The 21,535-nt window shown below is 39.4% G+C and overlaps 2 protein-coding genes across 3 annotated transcripts; both read left to right on the forward strand.

Annotated features, from left to right (window-relative positions):
* The first annotated feature begins 238 nt into the window (after positions 1-238).
* LOC130220671 (zinc finger protein 135) lies at positions 239-4,238 on the forward strand. Its single transcript, XM_056452889.1, is given in 1 exon segment — positions 239-4,238. A coding segment is annotated over 1 exon segment (1,248 nt). The 5' UTR covers positions 239-317; the 3' UTR covers positions 1,566-4,238.
* A 6,526-nt stretch (positions 4,239-10,764) lies between these two features.
* Positions 10,765-21,208, forward strand: LOC130220675 (zinc finger protein 658B-like). 2 transcript variants are annotated; one of them, XM_056452892.1, is made up of 4 exons: positions 10,765-11,014; positions 11,159-11,261; positions 11,725-11,777; positions 18,326-21,208. In XM_056452892.1, the coding sequence occupies exon 4, from the start codon at positions 18,331-18,333 to the stop codon at positions 20,038-20,040; it is 1,710 nt and encodes a 569-aa protein (XP_056308867.1). In that variant the 5' UTR covers positions 10,765-11,014; positions 11,159-11,261; positions 11,725-11,777; positions 18,326-18,330; the 3' UTR covers positions 20,041-21,208. The 2 variants fall into 2 exon arrangements, with proteins under 2 accessions (XP_056308867.1, XP_056308868.1); XM_056452893.1 differs by lacking the exons at positions 10,765-11,014; positions 11,159-11,261 and having other exon boundaries at positions 11,679-11,777.
* Positions 21,209-21,535: the final 327 nt, after the last annotated feature.

The raw sequence follows: 21,535 nt of genomic DNA on the forward strand, positions 1-21,535 counted from the left end.
ATCTTGGTGGCGCAGTGGATAACATGTTCGCCTCACAGCAAGAAGGTCGCTGCTTCGAGCCTTGGCTGGGTCAGTTGGCGTTTCTGTGTAGAGTTTGCATTTTCTCCCCATGTTGGCGTGGGTTTCCCCCACAAGTCCAAAGACATGTGGTATAGGCGAATTGGGTAAGCTAAATTGTCTGTAGCGTATGTGTGTGTGGATGTTTTCCAGTGATGGGATGTCGAACAAAAACAACTAAACTGCTAAAGAGAAAAGACAAAAAATGTTTCACCTGCGCTCAGTGTGGAAAGAGTCTGTCAAACAAAAAGACTCTGAAGATGCACATGAGGATCCACACTGGAGAGAAACTGTTCACATGCTCTCAGTGTGGGAAGAGTTTCAGACACTCATCATCCCTTAACAGACACATGTTGATCCACACTGGAGAAAAAATACACAAATGTGATCAGTGCGGCAAAACATTTTTGAGGTCTTCAGAGCTGAAGAGACACCTTAGAGCACATACAAAGCAAAGGACACTTTTATGCCCTTCGTGTGGAAAGAGTTTTAAATATCTACACAGTTTAAGAGTTCACGAGAGGATCCACACTGGTGTGAAAGAGTACATGTGCTTTGAGTGTGAGAAGACCTTTATGACAGCTAAAAATTTAAAACTACACCAGAGGATTCACACTGGAGAGAAACCTTACAAGTGTTCACACTGCGACAAGAGATTCAGTCATTCAGGAAGCCTAAAAAACCATGAGAGGATTCACACTGGTGAGAAACCTTATAAATGTTCACAGTGCAACAAGAGATTCTGTAAGTCAGAAGCCCTGAAATTACATGAGAGGATTCACACTGGAAAGAAACCTTACAAGTGTTTACTCTGTGGGAAAAGATTCCGTCATTTGGAAAGCTTGAAGAAACATAAGAGGATTCACACTGGAGAGAAACCGTACAAGTGTTCACACTGTGACAAAAGATTCACTCAGTCAGATAGTGTGAAAATACATGAGAGGATTCACACAGGAGAGAAACCTCACAAGTGTTCACACTGCGACAAGAGATTCAGACAGTTAGGAACCCTGAAAAGACATGAGCGAGTTCACACTGAAGAAAAACTGTATAAGTGTTCACAGTGCGACAAGAGATTTAATCTTTTAGAAGGCCTGAAATTACACAAGAGGAATCACACTGGAGATAAACCTTACATGTGTTTCCAGTGTGACAAGAGATTCAGTCATTCAGGACATTTAAAAGCCCATGAGATGAGTCACACTGGAGAGAAACCTTACAAATGTGGACACTGCGACAAGAAATTCATCCGGTCAGGACATCTGAAAGTACATGAGAGGATTCACACCTGAGAGAAACCGTACAAGTGTTCACTCTGCGACAAGAGATTCAGTCGGTCAGGAAGCCTGACAACACATGAGAGGATTCAGACTGGAGAGAAACCCTACAAGTGTTCACACTGCGACAAGACTTTCAGTCAGTCAGGACATCTGAAATCACATGAGAGAAATCACACCGGAGCGACCCCTACAAGTGTTCACACTGCTGAAAGGGATTCAGGGATTTAAGACCCCTGAAGTCACATGAGAGGATTCACACTGAAGAGAATCACAGCTGACTATTATCTTGAGTGTTATTGTCTTGAATGAACACTGGTGTTAGAGATCAATGACGTTTCTGGGAAGAGAATTTCCTTGGTATGCATCTTAGCTTGGTTTTATTTAGATTTTGACTAGCTGAATGAAAACTTGATTGTGCCATGTGCAGATTTCTTTTCCTTAAAACATCACAGTCATATGCATCACCTGTCATCTGGAAGTGGAGCTGATGCGCTGAAGAGACACACAGAACCTGATCTCAAATCGTGAGTTATCTGCTTCATATCATGTTTAACAGCAGTATACAGACCTTGCTGATGTAATGTAGTTGTGCATGTATAGAAAGTCTGTTTGTTTTGTTGTTCTTTTTTAGATCTGATATATATCATGAGTGGGATGTGCCAAATGTATATTTACAGCACTGTTTAGTCGCTTTTAGGCTTGCTTTAGTGTGCAGTATTAATAATGCTGGAAATATAAACACTTCATTATTCCACAGTTTGTTGTTTCGACAAGTTATTACTTGACTAATTCCAGTGGCGGCTACTAATACGCACTTTGTGTGCACTGGCTGCTGACTGGTGCCAACCAAATTAGGAAGTCATATGTTCAAAAATCAAGTGACTTGATTGGCTTGAATCAGATTTGACTCAGGACGTTTCCACTATAGTCTTTAAATGAATCAGAATTGTTTCAGAATTGTTTAAGAAAAAAAAGCTTAAATCGACTCCTTTTACATTTCCAGCAGCGCTTAAGCAATCATGGTCATACATTCTGGGTTTGCTTAACACTTTCTTTGGTAAAGGGCTTGGCTGACAATGCTTGGTAGAGCTAAAATGGAAGATTGGCCCAAGCCCAATTCTACCCATTAACCAGGGATGGGCAGACTTGATCCTCGAGGGCCGGTGTCCCTGCAAAGTTTTCTCCAACACTAATCAAACACACCGGAACATGCTAACCAGTGTCTTCAAGATCAATAGAAAGCTACAGGCAGGTGTGTTTAATTAGGGTTGGAGCTAAACTTTGCACGACACCTGCCCTCCAGGATCAAGTTTGCCTATACCTGCCCTTAGCCCTTCCTTTGTCTCTTTTTCACACATTCACTTGGTCATATGCAAGCAACTAATGTGCAATTATATATAGCATTTATCGTGCATGGCCATACACCCAAATCACTTTACAATCATGTGTTCTGTGTTCTGTCTTCACTTGGTTCACTTGGATAATGCGCTGACAGCTCCAGGGCAACGGTGCCACTTATAGGTGGAGTGGAGAGATAGGGATAGAACCACTCCGGTGGATTAGGATGATTGATCATGATAGAGACCATAATAGCCAATGAAAGGAAGTTGACCAGAACCTCAGTGTTACACCTCTGTTCTTTACAAGAAGTGCCATGTGATATGTAATGACCATGGAGAGTCAGGACCTCAATTTAGGCCATGATGACACGGACACGGGTATTTTTATAAACAAGTCTTTCACACTTTCGTTTTTTAAAAATCTCTGTCCACATGAAAACGCAAACTGTACGGGTAAAGGCGTGCCGAACCAATAAGTGGCGATAATGACACTTTTGTACGAGGAGTTCACACCAAGTGAGGAATTACGTATATTTCGCAAGTTTATTGCAGTCAAGCCAATGCAAACTTGAGAAAAGAGGCAAATTACTTTCCTACGGTTGAACAATCTGGAATATGCTATACATTTGCACGAATGTGCCGAATTTGCCTCATTCATATCTTCCAATGTTTGGTGTGATACCAGTCATGTTGGCCAATCAGAAAGAGCTTAAAGTCTCAGTTGAAGGATGCCAATCACTGACAGTATAGCACCCCCTTCACTATACTGGGGTGTTAGGACCCACACAGACCACAAGTTGAGTGCCTCCTGCTGGCCTCACTTCCAACAGCAACCTAGTGTTCCCAAGTGGTCTCCCATCCAGGTACTAACCAGGCTCAGCCCTGCTTCAGTAGCCAGTCTTGGGCTGCAGGGTGATTTGCCTGTGGCCATGTAGAGTTGTGCACGCACACACATCATGAGTGAGATTTGGTCAAATTAATTCAGACGCAGTTATACCCAACACTTTTTACGACCTGCCAAAATCTGAAACAATTCTGTGAAATTCCACACCCAAAACATGAACAGAGAAAACCAGTGCTGTCAGGCATAACCCATCATACAGCCCTCACTGTTTAGTGAGTTTATCCTCTTGATTGGTCAACTTCAGATAGATTGACAGATTAGTTTGTTCAACCGCACACATTCAAGTCAAAAGCTCCCAATTTTTTTTACATGATTAAAAATAATCGGGGCGACATGGTGGCTCAGTGGTTAGCACTGTTGCCTCACAGCAAGAAGGTCACTTGTTCGAGTCCCGACTGGGCCCCGACTGTGTGGAGTTCGCATGTTCTCCCCATGTTGGCGTGGGTTTCCTACGGGTGCTCCGGTTTCCCAGACAGTCCAAACACATGCAGTATAAGGGAATTGGATGAACTAAGTTAGGGAGGGTGGGGGTATTAGCTTGTTTTGCGCGCCCCTTACCCCACAAAAATTAACCACCTGCCGCCACTAACTAATACCTGTTTATTTAATCATACATAACATGCCTATTGGACAATCAGAGCATACTTTCAGTGTTGAGCCACCTTAATTTTGTTGCATTCTATCTTTTGTAAGGATTGTGGTGAATGCGTTTTGAGAATATTCATATTATTATGTTTTGAAAATGTATATTTTATTCATATTGTTCTAAAATTAATTTTATTGATTATATACCCTCATGATTTGCATGATTTGATGTATGTTTTATGAAATGTTTATGAATTCTTTCTTATGATTTCTATTCCGATCATGTACTCAATACTGTTATGTCCTATATGTTTTTTTGAAGTTTTAACTTGTGTTTGCGAACCATGTTGACTGCATGATTTAAAGTAAAGCTGTACCCAGCAGGCACAGGACATCAACATGACATCAGATTGACTGTATACCCCAACGTCGTGGGGACGTTGAATTCTGTTTGGAAATGAAAATCAGGTTTATGTCAGGACCCAACATCAGGCCGACGTCAATGTCCAACGTCCAACCTAAAATCAACCAAATGTCTAATGATGTTCCAGCTTGATGTTGTGTGGACGTTACCACTATGACATCTATCAGATGTTGAATTTTGGTTGCCTGACGAATAAATGTCAGTGTTTGACATCAATATGACGTTGGTTTAAGATGTTGGCTCAACGTTGGATTTTGGTCACTTTCTAACAGAATCTAAAATCAACCAAATATCAACGTCATCATTATTGGACGTCAAAATAACGTGTCCCTAGACGCTTGCTAGACATTGAATTTTGGTCACCTGACATCACAACCTAGATTTAACCTATTATTATTGTCTTATGGCATTGTGTACTGTGTACCTGCTGGGTACATTCTACATTTAAAACCAATTTTAGTCTGTGCCAATGGCGTAGTGGAAAAGTGCACCGATGCATGCAGTCTGGTGTTCGGGCGACCCGGGTTTGATTCCTGCCTCGAGGTCCTATGCCGATCCTTCCCCTCTCTCTGCTCCCCACACTTTCCTGTCAATTCTCTCTACTGTCCTGTCCAAATAAAGGTGAAAACCCAGAAAGAAAAAAATAATAATAATTATAAAAAAAAACAATTTTAGAGCCCGAAGACAAGACTGAACAATATTAAAAGCAGACTGTAGAGATTGTAAGACCTGGAAAATGCACAGAAGAAATTCACTGTATCATCAGCTTACAAATGATGGAAGGCATTTGTAAGATTTTCACACACATTGTTAATGTACATAGAGATTAATATGGGTCCTAATACTGATCCCTGAGGCACTCTTTTGGGCACCTCTACAAATAAATAAGCCAAATTAGCCACATGAACACTGTTCTGTTGGACTAGTAGTTAGTAAACCAAGTGGTAGTGGACATGCCAATCCATGTTAAAGATTTAATTGAAAGTGTCAAATGCCTTCGATCAATAAAAAGGGAAGTGCAATAATTCTTACAATCTATTGCCTGTAAGAAATCATCTAAAACCATTGTTTTAGTGTAGCAGAGACGGTGCTTTCTGAATTCAGACTGGTAATATGATAGTACATTATTTGCATCTAAAAACAATGTAAATTAGTCATTGACAAACAATTTTTGTTAAAGAATTTTCTGCCTATTTTTATCTCAGAACAATGTGTTTTGCATATCTGTCGTTCTCAGAATGGATGGTCTAATGCTGCGTTCACACCAGATACAGAAAAAGCATCAAGCACGAGTGATTTACATGTTACGTCAATGCAAAGACACGAATAGACATCCTGCGGCACGATACACGTGAATGAGGCGGCGCAAATGACGCAATCGTGTGAACGAATCTGCGCGAGTTGAGCGTTTTGCGCAATCGACGCACTTAACACGTGTATCGCTTGAGTTGGAACTTCAGCGGACAATCGCCCTTCGTTAACCAATCAGGAGCTTTCTCCTGTAGGGGTGTGATTATGACGTAGCACCTGTTGTTGGTGTCCCAAGAGGGAAATCCTCCTGCCAACACCAGACAACAGTTCATCAAACTGGGCTTTGCTCAGTCGAAGCACCGCTGAAAGCTTCCATCAACCAGGTTAAATTTCTGTTTATGAACTCATAGAGCTGCATGCACCTCTGAAAGGATGTAGTGGACTCAGACAAGGCTACAAACAAATCGATGCTGTTTTTAAGCCTTCATAAAGCACATAAACAGTTATTTTGTTAATAAAATCCATGTTAGCCATTTAGCAACAAAGCTAGCGTCATCGGGCAGACAGAATCCCCGTCCATGATGCAAACCCGCGTCTATTGCTCAGTGAATTTGGCATGCGAATGAAGCAGATCTGACACGTGAATGTAGTGAGTAAACTCAAAATGTTTGCGCGTCTATTTACACGAGATTAGCGCAGCTTATCCCTGTGCTTATCCCCACGTGTGGTGTAAACACAGCATATTCCTGCATTAACACCAGATGTGGAAGAAACGTCAAGCACGATTGATTTTCATGTTAATGCAAAGATGCGAATAGACATCCTGCGGCACATTACGTGCGGATGAGGTGGCGCAAATGACGCGATTCTTGCAAATGAAGCTGCGTGAGTTGAGCATTTTGCATAATTTTCGTTCTTAACGTGCGTATCGCTCGAGTTGTAAAATCTGAACTTAAGTGGACATTCACGCTGCATTAAACAATCAGTAGCTTTCTCTAGTAGGGGCGTGATTATGCTGACACCAGACAATAGCTAATCAAACTGAGCTCAGCTCAGTCGGAAGCACCGCTGAAATCTTCCATCATCCAGGTACAGTTTCTGGAGGAGTTTATGAACTCACAGAGCTGGGTGCACCTCAGAATGGATCTAGTAGACTCAGACATGGCTCCAAACGAATCAACGCTGTTTTACAGTCTTCCTAAAGCACATAAACACAGCTATTCTCTCTATTAAATCCATGTTAGCCATTTAGCATCGAAGCTGGAGTCACCGGGCAGACAGAAGCCCTGCCCATGACCAGTGGTGGAAAGAGTACTGAAACCAGTACATACTCAAGTAAAAGTACCATTACTTGGCTAAAAATGTAGTGCGAGTAGAGTAAAAGTATCTGTTGTCAATATTACTTGAAGTATGAGTAAAAAGTAGACTTTTCAGAAGTACTCGAGTAGTAAGTAGTGAGTATTACACTGTAAAAGCTGATGCATTTAGATGTAATATGTACATGTGTGTGTAAACGTAAATTCTGTAGTGCGTTGAGTTATTGGCCAGCAGGCACACAACACCATAAGACGTTAATATTAGGTTAGATTTAGGTTGTGATGTCAGGTGACCAAAATTCAGTGTCTAACCAGAGTCTAATCTAATGACGTTGATATTTGGTCGATTTTAGATTGTTAAGAAAATGACCAAAATCCAACATTATATTGACGTCAGAAACTGACATTTATTTATCAGGTATGGCAACCAAAATCTAACATCTGATAGACGTCGTAGTGGTAACGTCCACACAAACGTCAAGCTGTAACATCATTAGACGTTGATATTTGGTTGATTTTTAGGTCGGACATTTGACAGAGACGTTGGCCTGACAAGTAGTGACGCTACTAGCTTAACTACATTTCTCAGTAGCATAGCGGTAGCGTCGCTACTTTCTGAATCAAATAGTTTTTCAGTAGCGAAGCTATTTTATTAGTTAAGTAGCGCAGTAGCGTCCACAAAGCTACATTTACCAATCGCGGATCAATAAGTGACAGCACCGACATTCACAGGGCTGTGAGGCCGGTGTCTAGCTGATGAAAGTAAATCCATATGATGGCGAGCGTGATGATTTCTTCTTCTTCTTGTTTTACGGTGGATGACAACAAACTTTTACTGGCACCTCTGGTCTGTGACCTCGCCAAACAAATTAGGCTAACACGAGAAACTTGCTTGATGGAAAAATGACTGAGGGAGAGGAGTTATTTCTGAAGCAGGATTCCTCGTGACCATACCTTGAGAAGTACATGTTAAGATGCAATAACTTAATTTCTGATGCTGTACTCAAATACTTTAGTAATTTACTGCATTATGTAGTGTAATTTATCAATGAAGAGTTGTAAATATATATACAATATGCATGCTTATGTCAAAATATTTCCCTTTACTATAAATGACTATAGTATTTTAAATGTGTAACAGCTGGTTTTATTGGATTTTTTGTTTTAGCTGTTATATACTATAATGTGCTTCTGTTTAGTACAGCACATTATTTACAGTAAATAACTGAACTGGATTCTGCCTCAGATGTTTCATTGACAGTTTTATTGATCTCTAAGATATGATTGACTTGGATTTAAGTTGCTTTAATTAAAAAATTAAAAAATATCTTGGATGTAGCTAAGCTACTTTTGCCATGTAGCTTTTAGCTTAGCTTGCTACATTTCCCAGGGTGTAGCGTTTAGTGTAGTTAAGCTACATTTTAAGTAGAGTAGCTAATAGCTTAGCTCACTACATTTTAAAGTAGCTTGCCTAAGACTGGTAATTAGTTACTTTCCACCACTGCGAATCCTCTATTAAATCCTCAAAGTGTTCACGCGTCTATTTACGCTTGATTTGTTCGATTTGTTCGTGCGTTCCGTGTTGGGTGTGAGACAGTATAAAGGTTTCTGAACATGAGTTTTGCATGTGCTTTTTGAAAAAACAGCCCTTGTTCTTCGTCATTGTATATAAATGATGAGTGTACTGGTGTAAAGGGAACCTAATACTCTTCTAAGGTTTATATATTTTAGATTGATTCTGTGTGTGAATTTACTTTTATTATAACCATTGTATCACTCAATTATTTGTAAGATGATTTGATTTGATTATTAAAACCTAATGTTGAGTTTCATGTGATACATTTTTTATTGCTCATTTGTATTTTTGAAACGTTTTAATACAATTTAATATTCCTCTAATCTTAACATCATTTTGTTATGAAAGTTGTTTATTCTGAACTGATTATTCTGAATGTACATGTACAGAGGTTTAGGTAAAAAAAAAAAGCAGAACTCACCCATTGGCTAATATTATTGTGCCAGAGCCAGCAAATAATTTTTTGTTTATAATGAGATAACTAATAATTTATAACTAAAATAAGAAGCTGTATTCAACATTTGTTGTACTGTATATAGGACAGATAAATGACAGATAGTTATGCATATTGAAGAAATTAAATCTCCCAGAGTATTTCACTGCATCTATAGGGTAAAAAAAAATTTCTTTAATCTATTTGTTCTGGTTTTGATTGTTCTTATTATTATCAATTTTTTTGCAACCTTAAACACGAATAAACTGCGATTTGGACCGTGAAGATGAGAGCCCTAGCATGAGATATCTGAAGTTTTAGACTTTTTCATTTTCTTTGTCATGGGTGGAAAAGTACAGCAGTTTTGTGTTGTGGTCTTGAAAGTGAGAGCGCACAGAAGCAGGAGAAAAGCCTCCTTTTCTTGGCACACTATGACTATTTGGCCTTCTTTTGTAAGACAATACAATCATCTTGAAAGGGATAGTCCCAAAACTGAACATTTACTCACTATATACTTCCTAATCTTTACAAGTTTCTTTTTTTGGTTGAACACAAAAGCAGTCAATGAGTGCAGCATTCTTCAAAACATCTGCTTTTCATGTTCAACAGAAAAAAAAATACTCATAAAGGTTTGAAACAAGTGAAAGGAGAGTAAATGAAGACAGACACCCATTTTACCTGTGTATATATATATATATATATATATATATATATATATATATATATATATATATATATATATATATATATATATATATATATAAATAAATATAAAGAATTTCCTATAATATTTTTTCTTCTGAGGAAAGTATTATTTGTTTTAGTTCGGCTAGAATAAAGGTAGTTTTTAATTTTTAAACACTATTTTAAGGTCAATATTATTAGCCCCTTTAAGCAATATTTTTCCCAATTGTTTAAAAATGTATTTGCCTAATTACCCTAACCCCCCTAATTAACCTAGTTAAGTCTTTAATGTCACAATAAGCTGAATACTAGCATCTTGAAAAATATGTAGTCTAATATTATTTACTGTCATCATGGCAAAGATAAAATAAATCAGTTATTAAAAATGAGTTATTAAAACTATTATTTGTTGATTTTTTTTTCTTTTCAAACAGAAATTAGGGGAAAATATATTTAATATTGTATAATAATTTAGACTTTAACTTGTATCTATCTATCTATCTATCTATCTATCTATCTATCTATTAAAAATGTATTTTAAAAAGTTAAAAATATACATTGTAGGCTTATTAAGTCATTATAGGCCTCTCTTCTCTAAGTCTCCTGCTCAGGTTTTCAGAGGTTCTGAAAACATACTTATTTTATTTTTAGCTTTTAATCATGTGTTGTAAATTCATGTATTTGGGCTGTTTTTCTGTTTGTATGTATTTTGCGTTTTATGTACAGCAATTATTGTGGTTGTTAAGTGCTTTAAGTTGAGTTGAGAGAGCTATACTATCATGACCAAGTTACTAGTCAATACTTCCTTCAAAATATCTTCTTTTGTGAAGACAGAAGAAACAAACTAGTGAAGGTTTGGGTTCTCTTGAGGGTGAGTAAATGATTACATTTTAATTTTGGGGTGAACTATTCCTCTAACATTGATTTCGCTTTCTTTATTATTCTTGGCGCCCTTTATAACCGCCATTAGTTGTTGTTGCCGGTATGGTCCTCTAGATGGCAGCAGTACACTGTATATATATATACATACTGTAAAGAGGACGCATTGGAGTAAAAAGCTCAGAACAAAGACCATAAAACTCGTGTTCAGATGCTGAAGTTCAGCTGAATGAATAAAGAAACTACACGGTTTTTATATGTAATCTCGGGAGTGTTTATTTAAAGGTGAAAGAAACCCTCGAGTACTTTTATTGAGATTTTAACAGATTTGTATTTGTTGAGCATCAGTTAAGACAACGTTAGCACCTGTTAGCTTACACATCGCTTACACCCGTGCTACTGTGTTCATCCATGTTTACAATCTTCCAGATTACCGGCAAGGCTAATGGTTGGAATAAATCGGGCAAGAGACCTGCTGCTGCTCTCGATTGTATCTGCATTCAAACCTGGGGATTCAGGAGGAGATTCAGAGGTTTGTATAAACATCATTATCTTTATAATAACAAATTGTGGTTATGTGTCGGCCTATATATATATATATATATATATATATATATATATATATATATATATATATATATATATATATATATATATATATATAATATGAATTTATGAATAGCCTATCATATATGTAACAGGGCATTATATTACTTGTGTTTATTTCTTTGCATTTTAACTTTGTAAACTAAAATAATGTGTGTCCTCAAGTTTTGTGTTGGAATTAATGCTTTTGTCTTGAGCTGACTGACAGTTGTTCTCCCCGCTTTTTTCCCCTGCTCTGCTGGCCACGCCCACTTCTCCCTCTGCTCTGCTCCACCCCCATCATGTAGCATTTTTTGAAAACATTCTGAGGTAGACTTGAACGGAAAGAGGAGGGTTTCATTACCCCTTAACGAATACTTCTTAACTCTTCCCGTTTCTTCATTATACAGGAAATACAGGACATAGCCAACTGGTATTCAACAGCGATTTCATATCTAAACAGGTATGTTGCTTGTCTTTCTCGTTTTTAGTTATAGTTTAGTGTTTTTTTGGTTAGCAGTTAACAGTAATTAACTACTGAAAGATCCAGCTAATACTAGCTTAAACTAGTAGCTGTTTAAAGTTGCTGGACCAGCTTGGCTGAGCTGGTGGAGACCTGGCTGAGCTAGTGGACCAGCTTGGCTGAGCTGGTGGAGACCTGGCTGAGCTAGTGGACCAGCTTGGCTGAGCTAGTGGACCTGCAATTGCAGTTGTTTTGATATTTGGAAACACATTATTTATATATTTCTTCATATCATTATTGTAAAACGTCTCTCAGACATCTTTGACAATCGAAAAAAGGCATTTTAAATGTTTTACACACTGAAGTGACACACTGAAAGTCTGCCTCTACTTATACACACCTCCTATACAGAAAGAATGGCAAAGAGGATAACCGCAGCGAGGCAAACAGGAAAAGAAATAACTGACACCATGTCAACGCAAGAAAGAGGAAGAGTGAATACAGAAAGATTGCAGACGTGTCAAAAGAGGAGACGTTAAGCAGCTGGGTCAACATCCGTTTAAAAGAGAGGGAGAGAGAGAGCAGCAGCGGTGATAGCTGTGCAGAAACTAAGCTACATATGCAGGTTCACAGATAAGAAAATATGAGAGGTTCAGTGGTTAGCACTGTAGCCTCACAGCAAGAGGGTCGCTGGTTTAAGTCCGGCTGGACCAGTTGGCGTTTCTTTGTGAAGTTAGCATGTTCTCCCCAAGTTTCCTCCAGGTGATCCGGTTTCCCCACAGTCCAAACACATGCGCTATAGGGGAATTGGATGAACTAAATTGGCCATAGTGTACGAGTATGTGAGAGTGTATGGGTGTTTCCCAGTGCTGGGTTGCGGCTGGAAGCATATGTAGCAGAATAAACATATAAACCGTCCTTTTTAGTACGAGCTCTGTTAAATCGTCATGAAATGTCCGCTGTCCATACTGTTCTCTCATCATTTCTTTTTAGCTCTGAAAAACCAATTTCTGTCAAAATAAAAGTCCCCCATAAACAATAGGCAAGGCAAGTTTATTTATATAGCATATTTCATACACAGTGGCAATTCAAAGTGCTTTACATAAACAGGAATAAAAGAAACAATTATAAGAGAAATAAAAACAAAAAAAATGGTAATAAAATAAAATAAATAAGCATAAAAACAGATAAGATGTGTTATAAAAGAATTAAAAAGAAGAAAAAAACACTATAGTGTGATCTGTTGGACGTAGCACAGTGCTCATTCAGTAAAGGCACAGCTAAACAGATGTGTTTTCAGTGTTGATTTGAATGTGCCTAATGTTGGAGCACATCTGATCATTTCTGGAAGCTGATTCCAGCAGCGAGGGGCGTAGTAGCTGAAAACCAATTCACCCTGCTTTGACTGAACTCTTGGAATTTCTAATCTATTTGATCCTAAAGATCTGAGTGATCTGTTAGGTTTGTATTCAGTGAGCATATCTGTAATGTATTGAGGTCCTAGGCCATTTAGTGATTTATAGACCAGTAATAATACTTCAAAATCTATTCTGAATGTAACTGGGAGCCAGTGTAAAGACCTGAGGACAGGTGTGATGTGCTCTGATTTTCTGCTTCTGGTCAGAATTCTGGCCGCAGCGTTCTGGATGAGCTGCAACTGTCTGACTGTCTTTTTGGGAAGGCCAGTAAGGAGGCCATTACAGTAATCCACCCTGCTGCTGATAAAAGCATGAACAAGTTTCTCTAAGTCTTCACTGGAAACAAAGCATCTAATTCTTGCAATGTTTTTGAGATGATAGTATGCTGATTTACTAACTGCTTTGACATGACTATTGAAACTCAGATCTGACTCCAGAGTCACACCAAGATTCTTGACCTTATTTTTTGTTGTTTGACCCTTAGAGCCAAGGTACGCATTCACCTTGAGAACCTCATCTCTGTTCCCAAACGCAATCACTTCAGTTTTCTCTTTGTTTAACTGAAGAAAGTTTTGGGACAACCAATTGTTAATTTTATCACTGCATTGACAGAGGGTGTCAATGGGGCTGTAGTCATTAGGCAGTAAGGCTAGGTAGATCTAAGTGTCATCAGCATAGTTGTGGTCGGAGATTTGTTTTTTTCTCATTATTTGGCTCAGAGGGAGCATATAAAGGAGAGGAGAGATGCCAGAATCGAGCCTTGTGGGACTCCACATGTCATGGGTGTCCACCTCAACCTATGGTCACCTATACTGACATAGTAACCTCTCCCTTCAAGGTAAGATCTGAACCATTTGAGGACCGTCCCAGACAGCCCAACCCAGTTTTCCAGCCTATCCAGAAGTATGCTGTGATCGACAGTGTCAAATGCGGCACTGAGATCGAGCAGTACCAGCACTGTTAGTTTACCTGAATCTGTATGTAGGCGTATATCATTGATTATCTTTATAAGGGCGCTCTCTGTACTGTGATGTGGTCTGAAACCAGATTGATAATTGTCTAAACATCCCTTGAAGTTTAAGAACTTGTTAACCTGGTTAAGAACAACTTTTTCAATGATTTTGCCAATGAAAGGCAGATTTGAGATGGGCCTGTAATTGCTCAATAGGGTGTTATCCAGGTTGCTCTTCTTCAAGAGGGGTTTAACAACTGCAGTTTTAAGTGAGTTAGGAAAAATCCCTGAGAGAAGTGAAGCATTTACCACTTTTAGAAGATCCATTTCTAAACAGGTAAACACCGTTTTAAAGAATGATGTGGGGAGCGTGTCAAGACTGCAGGTTGATGTTTTCATAATTTGCACGATCTCTTCTAAAATTTTACCATTAATTGCCATGAAGTCGGACATAATGTCTGATTTCTTAAGTTGTGGTTGAGCTTATCTGACTTCGACACAACTTGGCTGATTGGATGAGCTGATTGCCTTTCTGATATTATTGATCTTTTCAGTAAAGAAATGAGCAAACTCATTACATTTGCTTTCAGAGAGTAGCTCACTGAGAATCCGACTGGGAGGGGTTGTGAGTCTCTCTATCGTTGCAAAGAGTTTACGAGCATTATTTACATTGCTGTTTATAAGGCTTGAAAAGAAAGTCTGCCTAGCAGTTTTTAGTTCCATATTAAAAGCACGAAGACTGTCTTTATAGATATTATAATGGACTACTAGTCTCGTCTTTCTCTTCTTTTCATCTTTTGTACTCTTGGGGACCTAGTCCAAGATCCATTTTGCCTGCTAATCATCTTCTTGGCTTTAACAGGAGCAATGTCATCTATGATATTCTTAACTTTAGAGTTAAACAAATCAAGGAGAGAATCAACAGAGTCTGCAGATATGCTTGGTGCTAGCAATATGGCCTTCATAATCTGCTCATTAGTGTTCTCATTTATGCATCTCTTTCTGACAGAGACAGATCTGTCTTTAACAGCTGGAGTGATCAATATATCAAAGAAAATACAGAAATGAACAGATAGCGCAACATCCTTAACAACAGTCGATGAAATGTGTAAACCCTTAGTTATAAGTAGATCAAGAGTGTGTCCACGATTGTGTGTGGGTCCTTGAACATGCTGAGTCAGATCAAAAGTGTTCAAAACAGTCATCAGTTCTTTTACAGCATTGATTTCTGGATTATCAATGTGAATATTAAAATCCCCAGCAATGGTAAAATAGTCAAATTCAGAGGTTACTAATGATAACAGCTCTGTAAAATCATCAATAAAAGTTATAGTTGAGTTGTAGATAATGATCAGTAAGATACATGGAGCACCTTTTAGTGCTATACACAGATATTCAAAAGACAAAAAGTCACCAAATGACACTTGTTTACACTCATAGACATCTTTAAACAGGGCAGCGATGCCTCCACCTTTCCTGTTGTCTCTGCAAACACTCAAAAAGTTTAAAGGAGCTGTTTCATTCAGAACTGCTGCACTACAGTTGTCATCTAGCCAAGTTTCATTTAAAAGCATTAAATCAAGGCAATTTGAGCTGATAAAATCATTGACTAAAATTGACTTATTGTTGAGTGATCGGATGTTTAAAAGTGCTAACTTAACAGTTTTAGCTGCAGTAAACTCAGATTTATATTTAATAGACACAAGATTTGAATGATTTGCTATACGGCCTGAAGAAGTCTTCGATTTTCTGTCACGTAATACAACACATATATGTGTAGAGAAAGCTACAGGCACACTGGGTTCCTGCTTGTTCTGGAAACATCTGATAAAGACACTGTTATCTAAGCAGGCACCCGAGACACATCATGGAGAGCTGTTGTGTTCACCAGCTGAAGATGGTGCGTTGTTGTTTGGGCCCTGGCGGTGGGGCAAAAGTCGAAGGGCTCTTCCAGGTGGGCTCAGAGGTGGTTGTGGAGCAGGCCGCTTTTTGGTTGGTAACTGGGTGCTTGCGGCAATAGAGTGTGAAAGTTTAGTTCCAGCATGCACCAGTTCCTCCATCTTTTTTGAGAAACCCAAGAGAGGCGAGCAAGGTGACAATTAGAACGTGTCTGGTGACAGAGGCTGTGGCTCTGGAGATTCTGGCTGCTGAAATATGTTTTCCTGGGTGTTGTCCTGAGGATCATTTTTGAGTGACGAGACATGATGCTGTTCTGATGCGTCACAGTCTGTCTGTGTTGAGCAGAGGGCCAGCGACAGTGTCTCTATCAACAGTGGGTGTTTTGGCTGCGTAGCGTTATCACTGTCCTTGAGTGATGCGTCAGCCCCAAGTCCACTCAGGAGCTGATTTGAGGTCCTGTGGTCATCAGGACATTTGCTAGGTGTGTATGTGCCATTTGGATTGAGGTCAGTGGCACACACAGCTGATGGATGATGGAGGAAGAAAAAGATATTGTCCTTTAGCACCTTTGCACCAAGTTTGTTTGGGTGAAGGCCGTCTGATGTCAACAGTTGTCTTTGGTTCCAGAAGAGATTGAAGTTGTCAATAAAATTCAGTCCTTTCCTGTTACATGCTTTCTGCAGCCATACATTTAGACCAAGAAGCCGTGAAAACATATTTGTCCCTCTTGCAGGGAGTTGTCCACTGATGAACGGCTGAATTTTCAATCTTTCAACTGTTTCCAAGAGCTCACAGAAATCTCTCTTGAGCAGTTCTGACTGTTCCTTCCTAATATCATTCTTCCCCACATGGATGATAATCCGTTTTGCAGTCTTGTGCTTCTTCAGAATTTCCTTAAGTTCTTTGTTTACATCAGAAACTGTTGCATGAGGGAAGCAGTATGTCATTGTAGATTTGCTCCTAAAATTACTGATTATTGAATCTCCTACAACTAGTGTTCTTATCTCAGGTGCGATCGGAGCAGAATGCCGCTGTCTAGTCGGCCTTGAGCCTCTGTTCCATGCAGAGTTAGCTGCTGAGTCATGCGATCTCTGTCTGACTGCATTTGGGGATTCTTCATCCATATTACTCAATACTTCATATCTATTCTCAAGCTGTATTTGAGTCTGAGCTGTATTTGGGATAGAAGACGCTAATGCGGCAGCGTATGATCTGACCCAGCGAGTACCCTTTGGTTTCGCACCTTGTTTATGCCAATACTCATTTTCAACAGTTTTATTCTGTTTTTCTGTGCTCAAAATAGTGGCAGGAATAGATTTATGGGACTCACCGGCTATTTGCTGAAATCGTCCACAATGAAGCTGCAGTTCTGGTTGGATCGCAAGTAACTTTGTTTCAAGAACTGCAATCTTTTGTAGAAGTTTGTGGCAGTTTGTACAGCAGTGAGAATCTGAATTAATCCGATCCAGAGGCATTTTCACAGCCATGTTTTCCCATCTCAGGAATGTGAGCAGCTGATAGCTGGTAGCGGGAGGATTGTTTAGACGATAATTCCCCTCTTGTTAGTAAAGCTATATTCCAGAAAGTTTGTAGAATCGATGCTGATCTTCAAGCTGTGTCGTTTGAGCACTGTGCTGATAGGTTCAAGTTAAAATTAGGGTATAAGATATAAAAGCAGGTGAGCAGAGAGCGGAGCAGTGGGCAAAGACGTCCGAATAGTAGAGAAGCAGCGAAGCAGGAAATAGAAGTAAAGTGATCCTTAAACATAAAGAAATGTAAGATAAGTCTTATTAAAGTCTGTTACACAACTCCTATATTGATAGGAGACTGTCAATTTAGTTGAATACTGGTTAACAGGTTTAGGTCTTGGAAACTGTGCTGACTTGTTGTCCATGTACCTGGAGAAACAGACATTATCTGACAAGGAGGGAGCCCTTGGCTCAAGGATCTTATGAGCCCAGGGCTCTCTTCTGGGACAGCATGCCAAACACGCTTTATTACCAATCATCAGCGTGAACTCTTGAAAACATTACGTGAGGGCTTAGCCATTTTGCTTGTGGTGCTCGCTGTCTCTCTCTCTCTCTCTCTCTCTCTCTCTCTCTTTCTCTCTCTCTCTGGGTACATTGGTTTTCCGCCATCAGTTTCTCTGATCTTTGTCTCTGGTCATTTCATTTGTAGACTTTTTAGGGTAGAGTTGTTTCAATGTAGTTCGTGTGCAAGTTCAAACTGAGATCAGCATAAAAAAGTTTTTAAATGCTGTCTTCTTATTTTTATTTCAGGCCTAATGGAGCAAACACGCCAACATGTGAAAAAGAGAGGGAAAACTCAATCTCTGAAAAGAAAAGAGAAAAGCTCAGATTTCACCTGCGCTCAGTGTGGAAAGAGTCTGTCGTGCAAAAAAACTCTGAAGTATCACATGAGGATCCACAATGGAGAGAAACCATACACATGTTCTCAGTGTGGGGAGAATTTCAGACACTTATTATCTCTTAACAAACACAAGAGGACCCACACTGGAGAGACACCATTCACCTGCACTCAGTGTGGCTTGAGTCTGAATGGCAAACAGAGTCTTGAGGTGCACATGAGGATCCACACTGGGGAGAAACCGTTCACATGTTCTCAGTGTGGGAAGAGTTTCAGACAAGTCTCATCACATAATAGACACATGATCATTCACAATGGAGAGAAAACACACAAATGTGATCAATGTGGGAAAGCCTTTTTGAGAGCTTTAGAACTGAAGATTCATCTTCGAGTTCATACAAAAGAGAAATCCTATTCATGCTCTGTGTGTGGAAAGAGTTTTAAACATCTCCACCAATTAAGAGTTCATGAGAAGACCCACACTGGTGTGAGAGAGTTCATGTGCTTTGAGTGCGAGAAGACTTTTATTACAGCTATAGCCTTAAAACTGCACAAGAAGACTCACACTGAAGAGAAACCTTATAAGTGTGAACACTGTAACAAGAGATTCCGTCGGTTAGATACATTGAAAACACATGATATGATTCACACTGGAGAGAAACCTTATAAGTGTGAACACTGTAACAAGAGATTCCGTCGGTTAGATTCATTGAAAACACATGATATGATTCACACTGAAGAGAAACCTTATAAATGTTCACAGTGCAACAAGAGATTCGGTATATCAGAAGCCCTGAAATTACATGAGAGGATTCACACTGGAAAGAAACCTTACAAGTGTTTACTCTGCGGGAATAGATTCCGTAATTTGGGAAGCTTGAAGACACATAAGATGATTCACACTGGAGAGAAACCGTACAAGTGTTCACATTGCGACAAAAGATTCACTCAGTCAGATAGCGTGAAAATACATGAGATGATTCACACAGGAGAGAAACCTCACAAGTGTTCACACTGCGACATGAAATTCAGACAGTTAGGAACCCTGAAAAGACATGAGCGAGTTCACACTGGAGAAAAAACGTATAAGTGTTCACAGTGCGACAAGAGATTTAAACACTTAGAAAGCCTGAAATTACACAAGAGGAATCACACTGGAGATAAACCTTACATGTGTTTCCAGTGTGACAAGAGATTCAGTTGTTCAAGACATTTAAAAACACATGAGATGATTCACACTGGAGAGAAACCTTATAAATGTTCACGCTGCGACAAGAGATACAGTCGGTCAGACCATCTGAAAGAACATGAGATGAGTCACACTGGAGAGAAACCTTACAAGTGTTCACACTGCGACAAGAGATTCACCCGGTCAGAACATCTAAAAATACATGAGAGAATTCACACTGGGGAGAAACCTTATAAATGTTCACGCTGCGACAAGAGATTTAGTCGGTCAGGAGGCCTGACAACACATGAGAGGATTCACACTGGAGAGAAACCCTACAAGTGTTCACACTGCGATAAGACTTTCAGTCAGTCAGGACATCTGAAATTACACGAGAGAAATCACACTGGAGAGAAACCTACAAGTGTTCACACTGCAGAAAGGGATTCAGGGATTTAAGACTCCTGAAGTCACATGAGAGGATTCACGCTAGTGATGGGCGATACCACTGGTTTCCTATCCGATTCGATACCAAATAAAATAAAGGCGAGTATCGGTGATACCAATCTGATACCGATACTTTGCCCAAAAATTACTGTTTGGGAAATTGAAGTAACAAGTAGTGTACTTAAAAGTGTCACTTTATACTGAATACGAGACATATTATGGGTTATTCTTGTTTATTAATGAAGAATCATACAAAAAAGAGCCAACTTACATATTTATTGACAGCATCGGAGCATGTATATCTTAAAACGCCCGCCTGAACTAAAAATAAACATTCACACTTTTTGGTTTAGTGACATGTTAATCCGGACCCCTTGAAGATTTTTGAACCGTTGTTTTATCATTGTCACCAAAACCCAAGCCCCCAAAATACAGTCACATTTTCTCCCTCTGTACCTGGATAGTGCCTGCCTGCTGCACCTAAGGACTCTCAAAGTGATGTCTGTCTTACCGTAGCACCACCTGTACCTCTCCTTTCCTCCTCTTCTGACCACCTAGTCATGACGTAGTCACAATCTGTCTTGTGATTTATATGTAGATGTTTGATTAGGTTTGTGGTTTTACCACCGTACCTCACTGTTTTGTTTAACGTGAAGTAGCTCCACACATGGCTTCGCTTGCGGTCACCCATATCCAACGCCAGCGTGACTGAACAACATGTGCCAGCGGACTGAGTGGCTAGCTAGTATGCTCTGCAATTGTACTGTGCCATATAACGCACATGGCTTGGCAGGCGGAAGAACAAGTAGTTCCGACTAAGTTGGCATTATTCAGAGAAACTAGGGTAATTGTGGATACTTTCCGCTGTATTTCTATTTCCAATAAACTAAATATTTGCTCCAAATTACTGAAATATCGATATTTTAATAAGATAATCGATTTAAGGACATACAAATCTGGTATTGGAGATATCGATATTTTAGTATCAATCCGCACATCACTGAAGCTGCGGTCACAGTAGAGTTTGATAATGCGAAATTCTGTCGTGCGGCGCTGCAAATAGGGGCAGGATTAAACAAGACGATTAGACATTAAAAAAGCAAGCGATTGCTTCATGTTTTAAATTTATGTCCAGAGAGGTCATGTTTTGATCCTCGATTGGTCTCACGCAGTCAAGTGATGCGATACTTGATGCATGACCTTGCGTTTCCGGTCTGACGCATTCTCGCATGTGTATGAATGGAAGTCTATGGGGACAAAAGCCCAGTGTGACCACAGCTTTATTCACACTGAAAAGAAGAGGATCACAGCTGACTGTTATCTTGAGTGTTATTATTTTGAGATCAATGACATTTCTGGGGGGAGTATTTGCTTGGTATGTATATTAGCTTGATTTTATTTAGATTTTGACTAGCTGAATGCAAACCTGATTTATGTGTATGAGCTCAGCTGTGTGCCATGTGCAGATTTCTATTACTTAAAACATCATAGTCATATGCATTACCAG

Source organism: Danio aesculapii, chromosome 3 (assembly GCF_903798145.1).
Source record: "Danio aesculapii chromosome 3, fDanAes4.1, whole genome shotgun sequence".
NCBI classification, from domain to species: Eukaryota; Metazoa; Chordata; class Actinopteri; order Cypriniformes; family Danionidae; genus Danio; species Danio aesculapii.

Bases quoted from the DNA above. Each gene is read 5' to 3' on its own strand.
- LOC130220675 (XM_056452892.1), top strand. From the start codon at position 18,331: ATGGAGCAAACACGCCAACATGTGAAAAAGAGAGGGAAAACTCAATCT.